At 43.4% G+C, this 15,145-nt stretch overlaps 1 protein-coding gene across 2 annotated transcripts in view; it reads right to left on the bottom strand.

Annotated features, from left to right (window-relative positions):
* KLHL32 (kelch like family member 32) overlaps positions 1 to 15,145 on the bottom strand; it is a 308,535-nt gene that overhangs the window by 193,604 nt on the left and 99,786 nt on the right. For both annotated transcript variants that reach the window (XM_063441325.1, XM_063441326.1), the window contains one exon: positions 393 to 481. In XM_063441325.1, the coding sequence (XP_063297395.1) occupies positions 393 to 481 (89 nt within the window). The remainder of the gene's footprint in view (positions 1 to 392; positions 482 to 15,145) is intronic.

The following is a 15,145-nucleotide window of genomic DNA, read 5'->3' as shown; positions in this document are numbered from 1 at the left end:
ATCATTAAAGACCAATTTAAACCAATATTATTTTTGTATTTTATGGTACACTGTTGTATCAATGCAATTTTTTGTGGACCCAGGACATACTTGAAAACAAGAGAAATCTCTATGTATTTTAAACATATTGTGGCAAGGTATTGAAATACATATACACATGTATGTATATTTAAAAATAGAAAATGTATTTAGTAATATACAGACTTGTATTTGTACATTTATAATGTAATTTCTATTCTAAAATAACCTAGTTTTTCAGTTGTAAAATGTCTTGTGAAGAACGGCAAGAGAAGCTTTCAATTCACATCTGCCTGACTAACCTGAAAGAGGTTTCAATTAACTGCAATCTAAATGAGGATGACATGCATGGAGAGCAATGCAAGCACATTTACCTTAGGCATATCTCAGAAGGCATCGTCCAAGTCGGCTCTTCTGAGTCTTCACGCTTACGGTCCGGGGAAGGAACAAACAAGCATTCCAGCTACAAACAGAAAATAAATTAAATATTAGGGAACAAATCTATCAGTCAGAAAAGATCACTCGAGATAACTGGTGGATAAACTGATTTTCCTCTAAGAAATATAAAATAAACACATTCATTTAACAATGAGAGCTCACTTTAACTTTTATTTTGGAACTATGTAAAACAAATCATTAACTTCTGTAATACACAAGCATGGTGCAAGATTATTATTATCAATTTTGCATTTTTTATTGATTATTCAAGAGGTTATAGTGTAGGATAAATCAAATAAGAGACAAGGCTCAAAGTCGTTAGTTCTGTCAATCTCCGTGATATAGTGTGTGCATGTAGAACCATACATCCAGACTGGTAGAGATCTTTGTCATATGATGTCCGGCTGTGTCCCGTAAAGAACGTTTTGGGTATCAGGATATGTAAGAATAGATTTAGAATGGGATATTTAAACTGGTTTTATTACTTTCATTAAATGGTTTCTCCAAGCATTTAAAAAAAAAAAATCTTTGAATAATGTCTTATTGACATTAATGTTTAGGGACGCCCCAAAAATATGCTAGAAAAACATTTTAAAGGAAGTTTAACTTATCTTAATCCAGCACCAGGCGAAGCAGTGCGTGCTGGCGACAGATGGAAAATATGCACAGAATGGAAATAAGCCCAGGAACACAATTCAAAATTGTTCTCTGCATGTTCAGTGTTTCAAGCTGAAACAAGCTATAACAGACTCTTACCACCACTTCAAAAAGCAGAATCGGTCTGATGCCCCCAACAAGTATGTCCTGTAACGAGGAATGCAGGTGGGCAGAGTAATAGTAAGAGGGCCAGTGACCTGAATTGTGTAACTGGAAGTGCCTGTAGACTAGGCAGGTCAGACTGGCATGAATGCACTCCAGGCTGCTTGACAATTACACAGACCAGCCAGCTAAAAGCCGTTTCTAATGATCCATTTACACTACACTCTCTATGGACAGTTCCCCGGTGTCTCCAAATGTGGGACATCAGGGAACAAAATAGGGATGGTGGGACAGGACCCTAAAAGAAGAACCATCCCACCAAACTTGGGAATGTTGGGAGTCTTTTGTATCAAATTGAAGTGTTCCCAAAAGTGATTAAAGCAGGGGTCGGGATTTTACTGGCATGGTGAGAAGTTGCAATTTGCATCCAGTGCCTCGAGACTTATTGGCTTCTAATCTTTTTTTTTGGACTACTTTCTGATCACCCAACTTATTCCTGACAAATCTATTGACAATCTGCAATCATAGGAGCATATGATCTGTACTTGTTGGTGACAACTCAGCTTCATTTTGTCCAGCATTCTGCTGGAGCAGCCCTGCGGCAAATCTGTGACCTACTTGGCAACACAATCTATGGTAGTGGGCTATTTAAAAGGAGTAGAAACCCTCACAAAGGTCACTCATGCAATCGAAGAGGAAGACAGAATAAGTATCTGCAAGGTGTGGTGCATCAGCATCACTCTCCACTCCAGCCCATCACTCCAGCTTCTATTAGGACTAATCTGGACTATTGGTAGGCTTGGACAGGTTGACTTAGGGTTCAATCCTACTTTTCTACCTGGTGGCTTGATCGTTTCTTCCCTGGACTATACCGCATGGGCCATTGGAAGTATTTCCCCTTTTCTTATCTAAGCACCTCTTCAGCCCCAGTCTCTCAAAAACGAATAATAGTGACTTATCATGTCTAGTGGAGTTCACTCTAGTACTTCATAAAGGAGCCATAATCTCAAGTAAAATCTCAAGTAAAATGTCTATAGAGTGAAATTGTCTGGTATTTATTTCTATAACTTACTGTAATTGTCTGGTATTTATTTCTATAACTTACTGTAATTGTCTGGTATTTATTTCTATAACTTACTGTTGTCCACTTGTGTGTTCTATTGTATGATTGTGCACAGTCCTACTGCTTTACGTTTATGATTTTATTCCAAAAATCTGATGCATTGTATCATGCATACATACCGGTATTTGTCCTCTAGGATGTTAATGAGAAAGTGCTACCTTATTGTGATGTACAGTATCTCTTTTGTAATGTGAGAAACAAAAAAAAGGAAAAACAAGCTTGCTTAGAGTCCCTAAAGTTCCTCCCACCACAGCTCTACTCATATTCCAACACAGCACTTGTCATTTGTTAAAAAATATTGTTTCTCCGATATCCAGATTTTATTAAGACACGGAGGCTCCTATTATGCTGCACTCTTTCTTTATTTCCCTCAGCAGCAAAGAAAAAACTTTATAAATATAACAGTAGTAACATTAACAGTCTTAGGTGTATTCGTCCTAGTAACAGGAACAGCCAATCAGGAACAGCCAATCAGGTTCCACTTCTCCAGCATAATAGGCTCTGTCAGCCAATCCTGTTCCTCTTTCTTTGCTGCTCCCTCAGTTAAGTATATCTGATCCCTCAGGCTCCTTAACTGTGGGATTATTATTATTATTATCACTATTATCATACTTATTCTGATATTTTATTAACTTTTATTAACTTTTATTATTATTATTTATTGCTATTCATTGTCATTATTACTACAAGTAAAAGTTTTACTGTTATCCTTCATTGATTTTTTATGTACTGTATCACTGTTTCCTTTTACTATCTCTGCCTTTAATTTTCCGCGGTCCAGCCTGTTCCCCAGAGCCTAATTTACGAGCGGGCTCGGAGAAGTCGGCTGGAGCCGCATTCGGCGCTTCGCGCCCTTTTTCCTTACTGGCGCCGTGAACGGCCGCCACCCACAGAGCTCTTAGAGCTCAAATGCCAGTTCCCTGCTCGCGGCGCTGGAATGTGTACACTTTCTAGTGATTACACATTCGCCGCGAGCACAGCTTACCGGCTATCCGCTTTTCTTTTCCTTTCTGCCGCCCGCGGCGGCCATTTTCTTGCCTTCCCGCGCTCACACACAGCTCCACCCCCAACGCCCGGTCCTCGGAGTTGGGTTAAAGCTGTAGTGGCGGTCGGACGGCTCTTTGCTCCCTCCTTGCTGTTTTCTGCATTTACCTGTGACTCTTGCAATATTTTGTCAAATTACTGCTAAGTTTATGTGAGTAATTATTTTTACATTGTACTTAAAGGTATATTGCCCCTTTTTCCTTCGGGTTAATCAACCCATTTTTTAGTTTCAGCTAGATATTACTATTGCCCAATCTCATACTCAGCATGCCTGGTGAGAAAGAGATACCCACCCCTTCTGGGTCCCTTGTCACTAAACCAGGGAGTGTAAAAACACCCACAGGGGTATCTGAATTTGGAGCGGCTAACCCCGCTGATTTTGTTCCCACTGCTGATATGCAGTCTCTGATTGACGACACTATGTCCCATGTTATGACAAAGGCCCTCACATCGGCCATGGGACTGATGTCTGAATCTTTCTCGCAGACTCTTTCACAGGCCCTGCTTGAGGCACAGAAGTCGCCTCAGCCGACAGTTGCCCAGACCTTGCCAGTGGTAGCCCCTATACTACCTCACTCTGGCCGCAAGGCCACGGCAAAAACCAAACACTCTTCAATCTCACAGATGGACAGCTATAAACCTGTCACAGATGGCGCGCCTAATATACCACCGCGCAAAAGAGCCACTAGCCGGGCAAAATCGGCTAGGTTATGGAAACGGGCAAAAGCCCAAATAGACTCTGAGTCGGATCTCAGCGAGATTGAAGAGGAAACCTGCATGGATACAGAGGATCCATCAGATCCCGAATCCGATGATATGGTAGAAGACCATGGCCCCAGAGACCATAATACGCCTCCATCTGAATCATTTGGCATGGAGCTTAAGGTCCCAGACGATGCAAACAATTTAGTTGACCCCTATGGGGAACCTCTGTTCGATCCCGATGACCTACGTCATCCAAGGTCAGCAGACTGGTCCCCTTCGGCCCATGTGGCCAAATACGTTGCATCAAGAACTTGCAAGCCTTTAAATAAGGCAACACGCAATAAGCTACGGGCAGAATGCCCACGCCCTACCGTCCCGGACGAGGCCTGCAGAACACCTGCAGTAGACCCTAAAATCGTCCAATTCCTGGGCAAGACTGGCTGGAAGCCTAATAAGGGCCTTGATTTCTCCCTGCGCAATTGCCAGGATAAATTATTGGATATATTGGGCCCAGCAACCAAAATTTTTGATATGGTCGAAAACGACCAAGAATTAGATCGTTCTGCCATAAGTGGTTGGATTCAAAGAGTAATTTGCCTGATCGGCAATGCTAACTGTGCGATGGCCACAGAACGTTGCAAGGCGATCTTATTAAAGATAGAGCCAAAATTGGTGAATATGGCTATTACCGAGCCGGGCACCCAGGCCCGTGGTCTCCTGTTCGGAGACAATTTTGTCAAGGAGCTTGGCTCCTTTGTACATACCTTTACTGCCCTAGACAAGGCGCAATCGAATATGCGCAGAGTTTTCCACCCTAAGGTTTTTGGTGGGGCCGGAAGAGCCAGGAGCCGTCTGTCCGGCCGTGTTAACAGGGGTTCATTCCGACAGAACCGAGGCTCCTACACTGGACAAACCTCCTTCACAGAACACCGTAACACCCCGGCCTTCTTCCCACACCGTGGGCGGCCATGGGTTGCTCGTGGATCACGTGGTACCAGACCAAGCAGACGACCTTATGGTAAGTCCTCTCACACTTCCTTCTTCCCTAGGGGCAGTGGGGGGCAGACTCCGAAATTTTTTCCATGTATGGTCACACATTTCATCAGATGCCTGGGTATTGAATACGGTAAGAGGGTATGCCTTAGAGTTCCTGTCCCTCCCAGTACAAATCTCCCCACCACAGGGAATGCTGTTCTCCCAACAAGACGCCTCCCTTATATCCAAGGAGGTCTTGGAATTGGCACACAAACAGGCCATCTTAGAGATCCCTATGACTACCCTAGGCTATGTGAGCAACCTATTCTTAGTTGCCAAGAAAGGCGGCGGCGTCCGCCCAGTGATCAATTTGAAACAGCTCAACACTTTTGTTGCCTACAACCATTTCAAAATGGAAGGCATACACTGCCTCCGAGATCTTATACAACCGTCAGACTGGATGGTCAAGTTAGACCTCCAGGACGCCTACCTCACAATACCAATCACACGTCAGCACCAAGACTTCCTCCAATTCATATGGCAAGGAAGAAAATGGAGATTCGCCTGTCTCCCATTCGGTCTCTCCTCAGCCCCATGGTGTTTCACCAAGCTCTTGAAACCCGTGGTGGCTCTACTTCGAAGTCGAGGGGTTCGTCTCATAATCTACTTAGACGACATCCTCATCATGGGTCAGTCCAACCACATTATCAGAACCCATCTGACGTGGACACAGAATCTTTTACAGAACCTGGGCTTTCTTATCAATCAGGAAAAGTCCATCCTGACCCCTACACGACAGATAGAGTTTTTGGGCCTCGTAGTGAACTCTACTCTACAGACACTACACTTACCGACTGCGAAATTGGCCACCATAAAGAAGGAGATCAGACGCACTCTGAAGATTCCCCTAATCTCCCTAAAGCAATTGGCGAGAGTGATTGGCCTCTTGGCGGCCTCCATTCAGGCCATCTTCCCGGGCCCTCTACATTATCGAGCGTTACAGCGCCTACAAGCCTCTCATCTGAGAGACGGGTCTTCATACACGGACATGATCTCTCTGGACACAGAGGCAAAAACAGAACTCAGATGGTGGCTCTCCCATATGGAAGCATGGAATGGCCGGGCCATTTTCGGCACCGCACCAGACATAGTAATAGAATCCGATGCGAGCTTGCACGGTTGGGGTGCACGCTGTGGCAATATCTCTACAAGTGGCAGATGGTCCGAAGTGGAATCAACGCTTCACATCAATTGCCTAGAACTCCTAGCCGGTTCTTTTGCAATCCGCAGTTTCTCAACGACTCAAGCCCGATGTGCCATTCTATTGAAAATGGACAACATATCAGCAGTCCGTTATATAAATCACTTGGGCGGCACGAAGTCCAAGGTCTTGGCGAATCTGGCACGAGACTTTTGGCAATTCTGCCTGGCACAGGGTATCTCGGTCACAGCGGAGTACATTCCGGGCCTCTGCAATACAACGGCGGATTGGTACTCAAGACACCTCAGGGATTCCAGCGACTGGCACCTGAACCCCAGGGTCTTTCAAGACATCCAATCCCTATGGGGACCTCTGGACAAAGACTTGTTCGCCTCCCGTTTGAACAAGCAACTCCCCAGGCTTTTCAGTTGGAAACCTGACCCAGAAGCACTGGCAACAGATGCCTTTACCCAACGAACTACGCGTTTCCTCCTTTTGCATTGATTCCACGATGCCTAATACATCTACGGCAACAGAGGGGAACGACAGTGCTCGTGGCACCATTATGGCCGTCTCAACCATGGTTTCCTTCTCTGCTGGAAATGGCGGTAGACATACCCCGCACGCTCCCATGCTTCGACTACCTGCTCCAAGACCCGGACGGGTCCCCTCACCCCCTGATTCAACAACAACTACTACATCTCACGGCATGGCTGGTTTCCGGGAACCCTACTCAATCGAAGGGGTTTCGGAATAAACTCTCCAACTTCTCGAGAGCGCATGGGCACCCGGCACGAGACAAGCTTATAAATCTGCTTGGAGCAAATGGCACGATTGGAGCATGGAACGGAACTTGGATCCCATATCGGCTCCTTTGAATGCGATCCTGCAGTTCTTAACTTCAAAACGGCAAAGCATACCGTACGGTGAACCTCTACAGATCGGCCATTTCGGCCGCACACCAAGGCATCAATGGCGCACCGATAGGACGCCACCCACTGGTATGCCGACTCATACGCGGCATCAGATTCGCACAACCCCCGCTACCACGCTATTCAGTGCTATGGGACGTCTCCATTATCCTCCTTTTCCTCGAATCTTGGCCGGATAACGCATCACTATCTTTGAAACAACTGTCGGCAAAACTGGTCATGCTCCTATGCCTCATATCCTGCAAAAGGGTCTCAGACGTTAGAGCGTTAGACATCACCGCACGGTCCTACACGCCAGAAGGGGTCACTTTTGATATATCACGGAGAACAAAAAGCTCGACAAAGAGAGTGACATACCCAGCCTTTCCTGACAAGCCTCTCTTATGCCCGGTTAAATGCCTACAACTCTACGAAATGCGCACCATGACGTTGCGGGACCCAAATAAACATGAACTCTTCATCTCTTTCCAAAGACCACACCTACCGGTGTCTACCACAACCCTGGCCCGCTGGGTCAAATGGATCATGACTACGGCAGGAATTGACACCTCCATATTTTCTCCTCACTCCATAAGAGGAGCAATGGCTTCCAAGGCCTCTTCCATGGGTTGTCGCCTGGAAGACATTTTGAAAGCGGCCGACTGGTCCTCAGAAACCACCTTCCGTGATTTCTACTTCAAACCAATACAACACTTCGCAGGAACGGTAGTTTCTCAGCTTTAAACCAGCATAATAGGAGCCTCCGTGTCTTAATAAAATTCAAGGATTTTACTATTACCATGACGTAAAGTCATGATTTTATTAATGACACGGAGGCGAGTATTATCCCTCCCTCCCACCCGGCGACGGTGGAAAGGTAGACGGGAGTTGGGTAAGTTGACCTACGGTAAGTCATTTTAACAGAATATTAAATTACAGTTATACTTGCAACCAGGTGAGTCTTCATTATGATAGTCTTTTGTCTATACGTTCACCAGTATCTACAGATTAAATAATATCCCCTTGGACAAACATTGACCAAACACTAGCTCAAATACCTATGATTATGCATACACCCAGTTTGATGCTAAGGTATTACCATATTTCTCCTCTTTTACAGCCTAATCTACCCTACATCGAAAGGGAAAACTCCTTCCTGTACAGTTTCATGTTCGGTTGGACACTTTACTACTTCGGGACTGCAAATAAAGAGGAACAGGATTGGCTGACAGAGCCTATTATGCTGGAGAAGTGGAACCTGATTGGCTGTTCCTGATTGGCTGTTCCTGTTACTAGGAAGAATACACCTAAGACTGTTAATGTTACTACTGTTATATTTATAAAGTTTTTTCTTTGCTGCTGAGGGAAATAAAGAAAGAGTGCAGCATAATACTCGCCTCCGTGTCATTAATAAAATCATGACTTTACGTCATGGTAATAGTAAAATCCTTGAATTGTTGGATAATTTATATGTCTTTGTATGCATTTGGGTCTGTATGTGCCTGTATAAATGTGATGCTGTTTGTCAATGCTCCCATATTATACAAAGAACAGAAAGGCTGCAATCACCTAAATAATAGACAGATATATATTACATATGTTGATTCTATGTTTCTAGATGGCTGCAAACTTTGGAATCATGTGTCATGTGACAGAGACATGTGTCCATCAAGTTGAACCTTTCTCACATTTGTTTTTTGCTATTGATCCAAAAGAAGAAAAATGCCCTCTTGATCCCAGAATGGCAGTCAGATTTATCCTTGGATCAAGAAGCTATTATAGTCTTTCAGTTCAGTGTTTAAATTAAAATATGTCATAACACAAAACATTTTAGCTTGACTTCAATTTGATACATTTACACAGTACAGTACAGTACAGTGCATTGATTATGAACGGGGAAAAAAACCAGAAAAAAACAAATCAATACAAATGAAGTACAAAAAAGAATAAAGGCACAATACTAATACTGTAATCAAATTACCGTATATCCTTTATCTACTAGACTTCCATTCATATCCTTGCACTGTTTCCTCATTTCCTCTAAAATTAAATTAAAAGTTATGTGAAATACGATTCTTTCTCACAGCAGCTTTAGGCTGCATGTTTGGATTCTAGCATTGGCTACCATATCTCATAACATAGCCCAGGGGTAGGCAAGCTTCGGTACTCCAGATGTTGTGGACTACGCCTCCCATAATGCTCTTCCAACCCTAATGCTGGCAAGCATCAGGAGAGATGGAGTCCACAAAATCTGGAGTGCCGAATGTTGACTAACCCTGACACAACCTATTATTACCATCACTGGAAAGTTTTAGGACTCTGTTTAATGAAGTCTGAATGGCCCAGTACCTAATGGGGCACACCAATTCAATGCAGAACAGGGCCATGCCGGCTACAAGATCTGGACACTGAAGATGGGGGGCATATCTACTAAACAATGGGCTGCAAGAGCGGCAGAGCCCTTGCCATTTGTTTGAAATTCAGAATCCTCAATAGCCAGATGGATGAATAATATGTGTTTGTTTGAATTAAGCCCTAAAAGCTATTTGTAACTTTATTCCTTAATTTTCAATGTGGTGGCTGACTAGTAGCTGCTGTCCAGACTGCACACTAATGAAATTTATTGTAATGGCATACAAATGGCACATTTTTGCTACGTTTGCTGGTGATTTGTTTTTGGTCTTTACATATCTGCGTGGACTGATAGACTTTCCTACAAAAGGCTACACCTTGCTCAATAGAGGGCCTTTACAATGAAGTTGATGGTCAAACAGAAAGACTTCTGTTCCTGGCTCCTGTAAACCTACTTTGATACCATCCTTAAACCCAACCCAATCTACTCTACTAAGCTTATTTATTCCAACCTGATCTTTGTTACCAACCTACTTTATTCCAATCTGGACTACTCTACAATCCAGCTTTATTACCAACCTGCTCCATACCAACCTGAACTACGCTACTAACCTGCTTTATCTTACCAACCTGCTTTATACCTACCTGAATTACACAACCAACCTGCTCTATACCAACCTGCATAACACCAACCTGGACTTCGCTACGAACTAATATTACAAGGTATTTACCAAAGAAAGCGCGCTAAACTGATCTGTAAATAGAGAATAACAACATATAGTGCAGACTATCTGAACAAGGTCCAAAATATGTGGAAAAAAAGGGGGGGATATAGGAAAAAAACTCACATTTACCAGAGCCCTATCACCCCAGGCTCTGGGTTTGCAATGCTCCACTTAAGAGGGAAAGTTCCCACACTGGTTAGGCTCCAAGCCCACTGGATACCGATAAAGCTGTGCAATATAGGACAGAGAGAGGCAGGACCTCCAATTGAATAGTATCAAAGACAATTTATTAAAAGTAAATGGTTAAAAACTCTTACTTTGCGAGTGGTGGGTTATGCTAACATAGCTACCCACATAAAAGCATGTAAACAGCAAGTATGAAAACACTTCCTGGTTTCGTCCGTCCCGATCACGTGATCACTTCCGGGTCCGCCTCTCTCGTGACGTGTGTGTGACGCGTTTCGCCCGCCTCCACAGGCTTCCTCTGACAACGTCATTGGTGTCCAGCCCTGTCTTTTAAGTGTCTCGCTCCTCCCCTTCTGCTGTTTCATTGGTCCGGGGGCGTGGTTTCCTCAGAAAGGCTGGTATTATGCATCTAATGGATTTTAAATCTCTAGTCCAGCATACTTATACGTATATACTTTTCAAACAGGTAACTCACATTAAAGGGCTAGTGTCCAACCTATTATTGCACATAACTACTCATACAGAATGTCATGTATAAATCATGTTACATTGATACAAAGAATATGTAATAAAAATAAATAATAAAACTTATGACATAAAATACAGGATCAATACAGTATAATATACAGCTTATGTGGGCAGAACCTCACCTAGAGATCCAAGTGTAGGAAACTGGATAATAATTATAAGAAATATTTAAATAGTGAAAAGATCTATACTGCTATATTACATACTATGGAGTGGTATTCATTACAAATTATCACGTATTATTGTTACGTACCGATATATAGCTCAATGCGATATAAGGATCTGTAGTTATCCATCCCAAAAGAGTGATGGATACCAGCTCTACTCTCTTTAGATCTATAGGAGAAGTTCTGCTGTCTTGGAGAAAAAGTTTTCTGCATAAATGCAGTCCCACTATGTTATATCTTTTCAAATCATATTTATACTAGAGGAGTGCTATAAATATAGCGAAAGTGTGTACATTTAAAAGGAATTCATCCTATTTCACAATCTATTATCAAAAGGTGTATATTATACATACATCTAACTGACATATAAGTATTGGCAGCTTCTCTTCTAGAGAAAAAGGAGAAAGATGTTAAACATCATAACAAAAGTACATAACAGGCTTTGCGATTTAATTATCCATTAGAGGAAATGGCAGACCTCAAAATCCCCATTTAAACCTCTAGGGAATAACGACTTCAATTTAAACACCCACCTCATCTCTTGTTTTGCTAGTTTATTGTCCAAATTCTCCCCCCTCCAATTTCTATTAACCCTTTCAATCCCAATAAACTGGAGTTTGGTCGCATCTCCTTGGTGCTTGTGTATGAAGTGTGAAGACAAAGGGTGCTCCTTGAACCCCCTTTTAATATTACGTAGGTGTTCCTCAATGCGGATATGTATCTGTCTAGTGGTTTTCCCCACATAGTGCATGTTGCATGGACATGTGAGGACATAGACGCAATTAGTGGTATGACACGTTATTAACTGTTTGATTTGATATATCTGTTTTGTGTTTCCCCCTCTTAATTCTTTTTTCACACCTTTCGGTGCTCCTGTGGTCCTGCAGGCTAGACAGTATCCGCATTGAAAGAAACCTACGCCTTGATCCAAAAAGGTTTTTATACGATTATCCTGTTTAAAGCTACTTCTCACGAGATGATTTTTAATACTAGGCGTCCCTCTATAAATGATCCTAGGTTTTTTGGGGACTATTTGATCCAGAAGAGGGTCCTCCTGTAAAATAAACCAGTACTTATTTACAATTCTCTTCAGTTCTTTATTTTTCCCTGAATAATCGAAAATAAGTGGGACCTCATTAATCTTATTCTCTCCCCCTTTGATTTGTTTTTTATCGTTCTTTAGAAGATCATCCCTACTTACAATGCTTGTTTCCTTATATGCCTTGTCCAGTATTGCTTTTGGATAGTTCTTGACTGTGAAGTCATTCATTAGCTTGTGCACCTGGGATTCATAAGAGTCTGTACTGGTGCAGTTCCTTTTGATCCTCATCATTTGTCCTTTGGGGATGTTATCCAACCAGGGACCATAGTGGCAGCTATCGTAAAAAATAAAGCTATTTACATCTACCTTCTTAAAGAAGGTTTCAGTGCAAATCTTGGTATTGGAAATAAAAATTCGCAGGTCCAAAAAATTGACCTGGCTGTCACTATGGTCCATGGTCAGTCTAACACCCCAAGAGTTTGAATTTAAATATGAAAAAAATGCAGTAAGTTCCTCCCTAGAGCCTCTCCAAATCCAAAACAGATCGTCAATGTAACGGCGATAGGTGACCAGATTCTGCACCCAGCTATGTCCCGCATATATGAAGGACTCCTCCCAATGGGACATGAATAAATTTGCATAGCTAGGTGCGAACCTGGTCCCCATCGCCGTTTTCATATTTAAATTCAAACTCTTGGGGTGTTAGACTGACCATGGACCATAGTGACAGCCAGGTCAATTTTTTGGACCTGCGAATTTTTATTTCCAATACCAAGATTTGCACTGAAACCTTCTTTAAGAAGGTAGATGTAAATAGCTTTATTTTTTACGATAGCTGCCACTATGGTCCCTGGTTGGATAACATCCCCAAAGGACAAATGATGAGGATCAAAAGGAACTGCACCAGTACAGACTCTTATGAATCCCAGGTGCACAAGCTAATGAATGACTTCACAGTCAAGAACTATCCAAAAGCAATACTGGACAAGGCATATAAGGAAACAAGCATTGTAAGTAGGGATGATCTTCTAAAGAACGATAAAAAACAAATCAAAGGGGGAGAGAATAAGATTAATGAGGTCCCACTTATTTTCGATTATTCAGGGAAAAATAAAGAACTGAAGAGAATTGTAAATAAGTACTGGTTTATTTTACAGGAGGACCCTCTTCTGGATCAAATAGTCCCCAAAAAACCTAGGATCATTTATAGAGGGACGCCTAGCAGTGGCGTACTAAGGGGGGGGCGGGGGGGGCGGTCCGCCCCGGGTGCCATCAGGCAGGGGGGTGCCACCAGGGCTGGCCAGGCTTGCTATTCTGTGAGCTGTGTGGCTGCACCGGGTGCCGTAGCAGCAGGGGCGCCGGGCAGCCAACACAGCTCACAAGCAGGGGCTGGAAGCAGGAAACCTGCACGGAGATTTGGGGGCGGAGCTAAAACGGCCGTGGGGGCGGAGCCAAGCCGGATGCGGGGGCGGAGCTAAATGCAGCCTCATACTGCTGCACACAGAGAGAGGGGAAGCAGGAAGGGGTCCCTGCTTCCCCAACTACAGCACAGGAGGGACTGAATCCACTCCTACTCCAGCCCAATCTTACTGTAAGTGAGAGAGTGTATGCTGTGTGTAACTGTGATTGTGACTGTGTGTGCTGTGTGTAACTGTGATTGTGACTGTCTGACTGTGTGTGAGTGTGTAACTGTGATTGTGACTGTCTGACTGTGTGTGCTGTGTGTAACTGTGATTGTGACTGTCTGACTGTGTGTGAGTGTGTAACTGTGATTGTGACTGTCTGACTGTGTGTGCTGTGTGTAACTGTGATTGTGACTGTCTGACTGTGTGTGCTGTGTGTAACTGTGATTGTGACTGTCTGACTGTGTGTGCTGTGTGTAACTGTGATTGTGACTGTCTGACTGTGTGTGCTGTGTGTAACTGTGATTGTGACTGTCTGACTGTGTGTGCTGTGTGTAACTGTGATTGTGACTGTCTGACTGTGTGTGCTGTGTGTAACTGTGATTGTGACTGTCTGACTGTGTGTGCTGTGTGTAACTGTGATTGTGACTGTCTTTGACTGTGTGTGAGTGTGTAACTGTGATTGTGACTGTCTGACTGTGTGTGAGTGTGTAACTGTGATTGTGACTGTCTGACTGTGTGTGCTGTGTGTAACTGTGATTGTGACTGTCTGACTGTGTGTGCTGTGTGTAACTGTGATTGTGACTGTCTGACTGTGTGTGCTGTGTGTAACTGTGATTGTGACTGTCTGACTGTGTGTGCTGTGTGTAACTGTGATTGTGACTGTCTGACTGTGTGTGCTGTGTGTAACTGTGATTGTGACTGTCTGACTGTGTGTGCTGTGTGTAACTGTGATTGTGACTGTCTGACTGTGTGTGCTGTGTGTAACTGTGATTGTGACTGTCTGACTGTGTGTGCTGTGTGTAACTGTGATTGTGACTGTCTGACTGTGTGTGAGTGTGTAACTGTGATTGTGACTGTCTTTGACTGTGTGTGCTGTGTGTAACTGTGATTGTGACTGTCTGACTGTGTGTGCTGTGTGTAACTGTGATTGTGACTGTCTGACTGTGTGTGAGTGTGTAACTGTGATTGTGACTGTCTTTGACTGTGTGTGCTGTGTGTAACTGTGATTGTGACTGTCTTTGACTGTGTGTGCTGTGTGTAACTGTGATTGTGACTGTCTTTGACTGTGTGTGAGTGTGTAACTGTGATTGTGACTGTCTTTGACTGTGTGTGCTCTGTGTAACTGTGATTGTGACTGTCTTTGACTGTGTGTGCTCTGTGTAACTGTGATTGTGACTGTCTTTGACTGTGTGTGCTGTGTGTAACTGTGATTGTGACTGTCTTTGACTGTGTGTGCTGTGTGTAACTGTGATTGTGACTGTCTTTGACTGTGTGTGAGTGTGTAATTGTGATTGTGAGTGTGTAACTGTGATTGTGACTAGGGATCGACCGATTATCGGTTTTAC

Source organism: Pelobates fuscus, chromosome 2 (genome assembly GCF_036172605.1).
Source record: "Pelobates fuscus isolate aPelFus1 chromosome 2, aPelFus1.pri, whole genome shotgun sequence".
NCBI lineage: Eukaryota > Metazoa > Chordata > Amphibia > Anura > Pelobatidae > Pelobates > Pelobates fuscus.
This window is presented reverse-complemented; position numbering and strand designations above follow the sequence as displayed.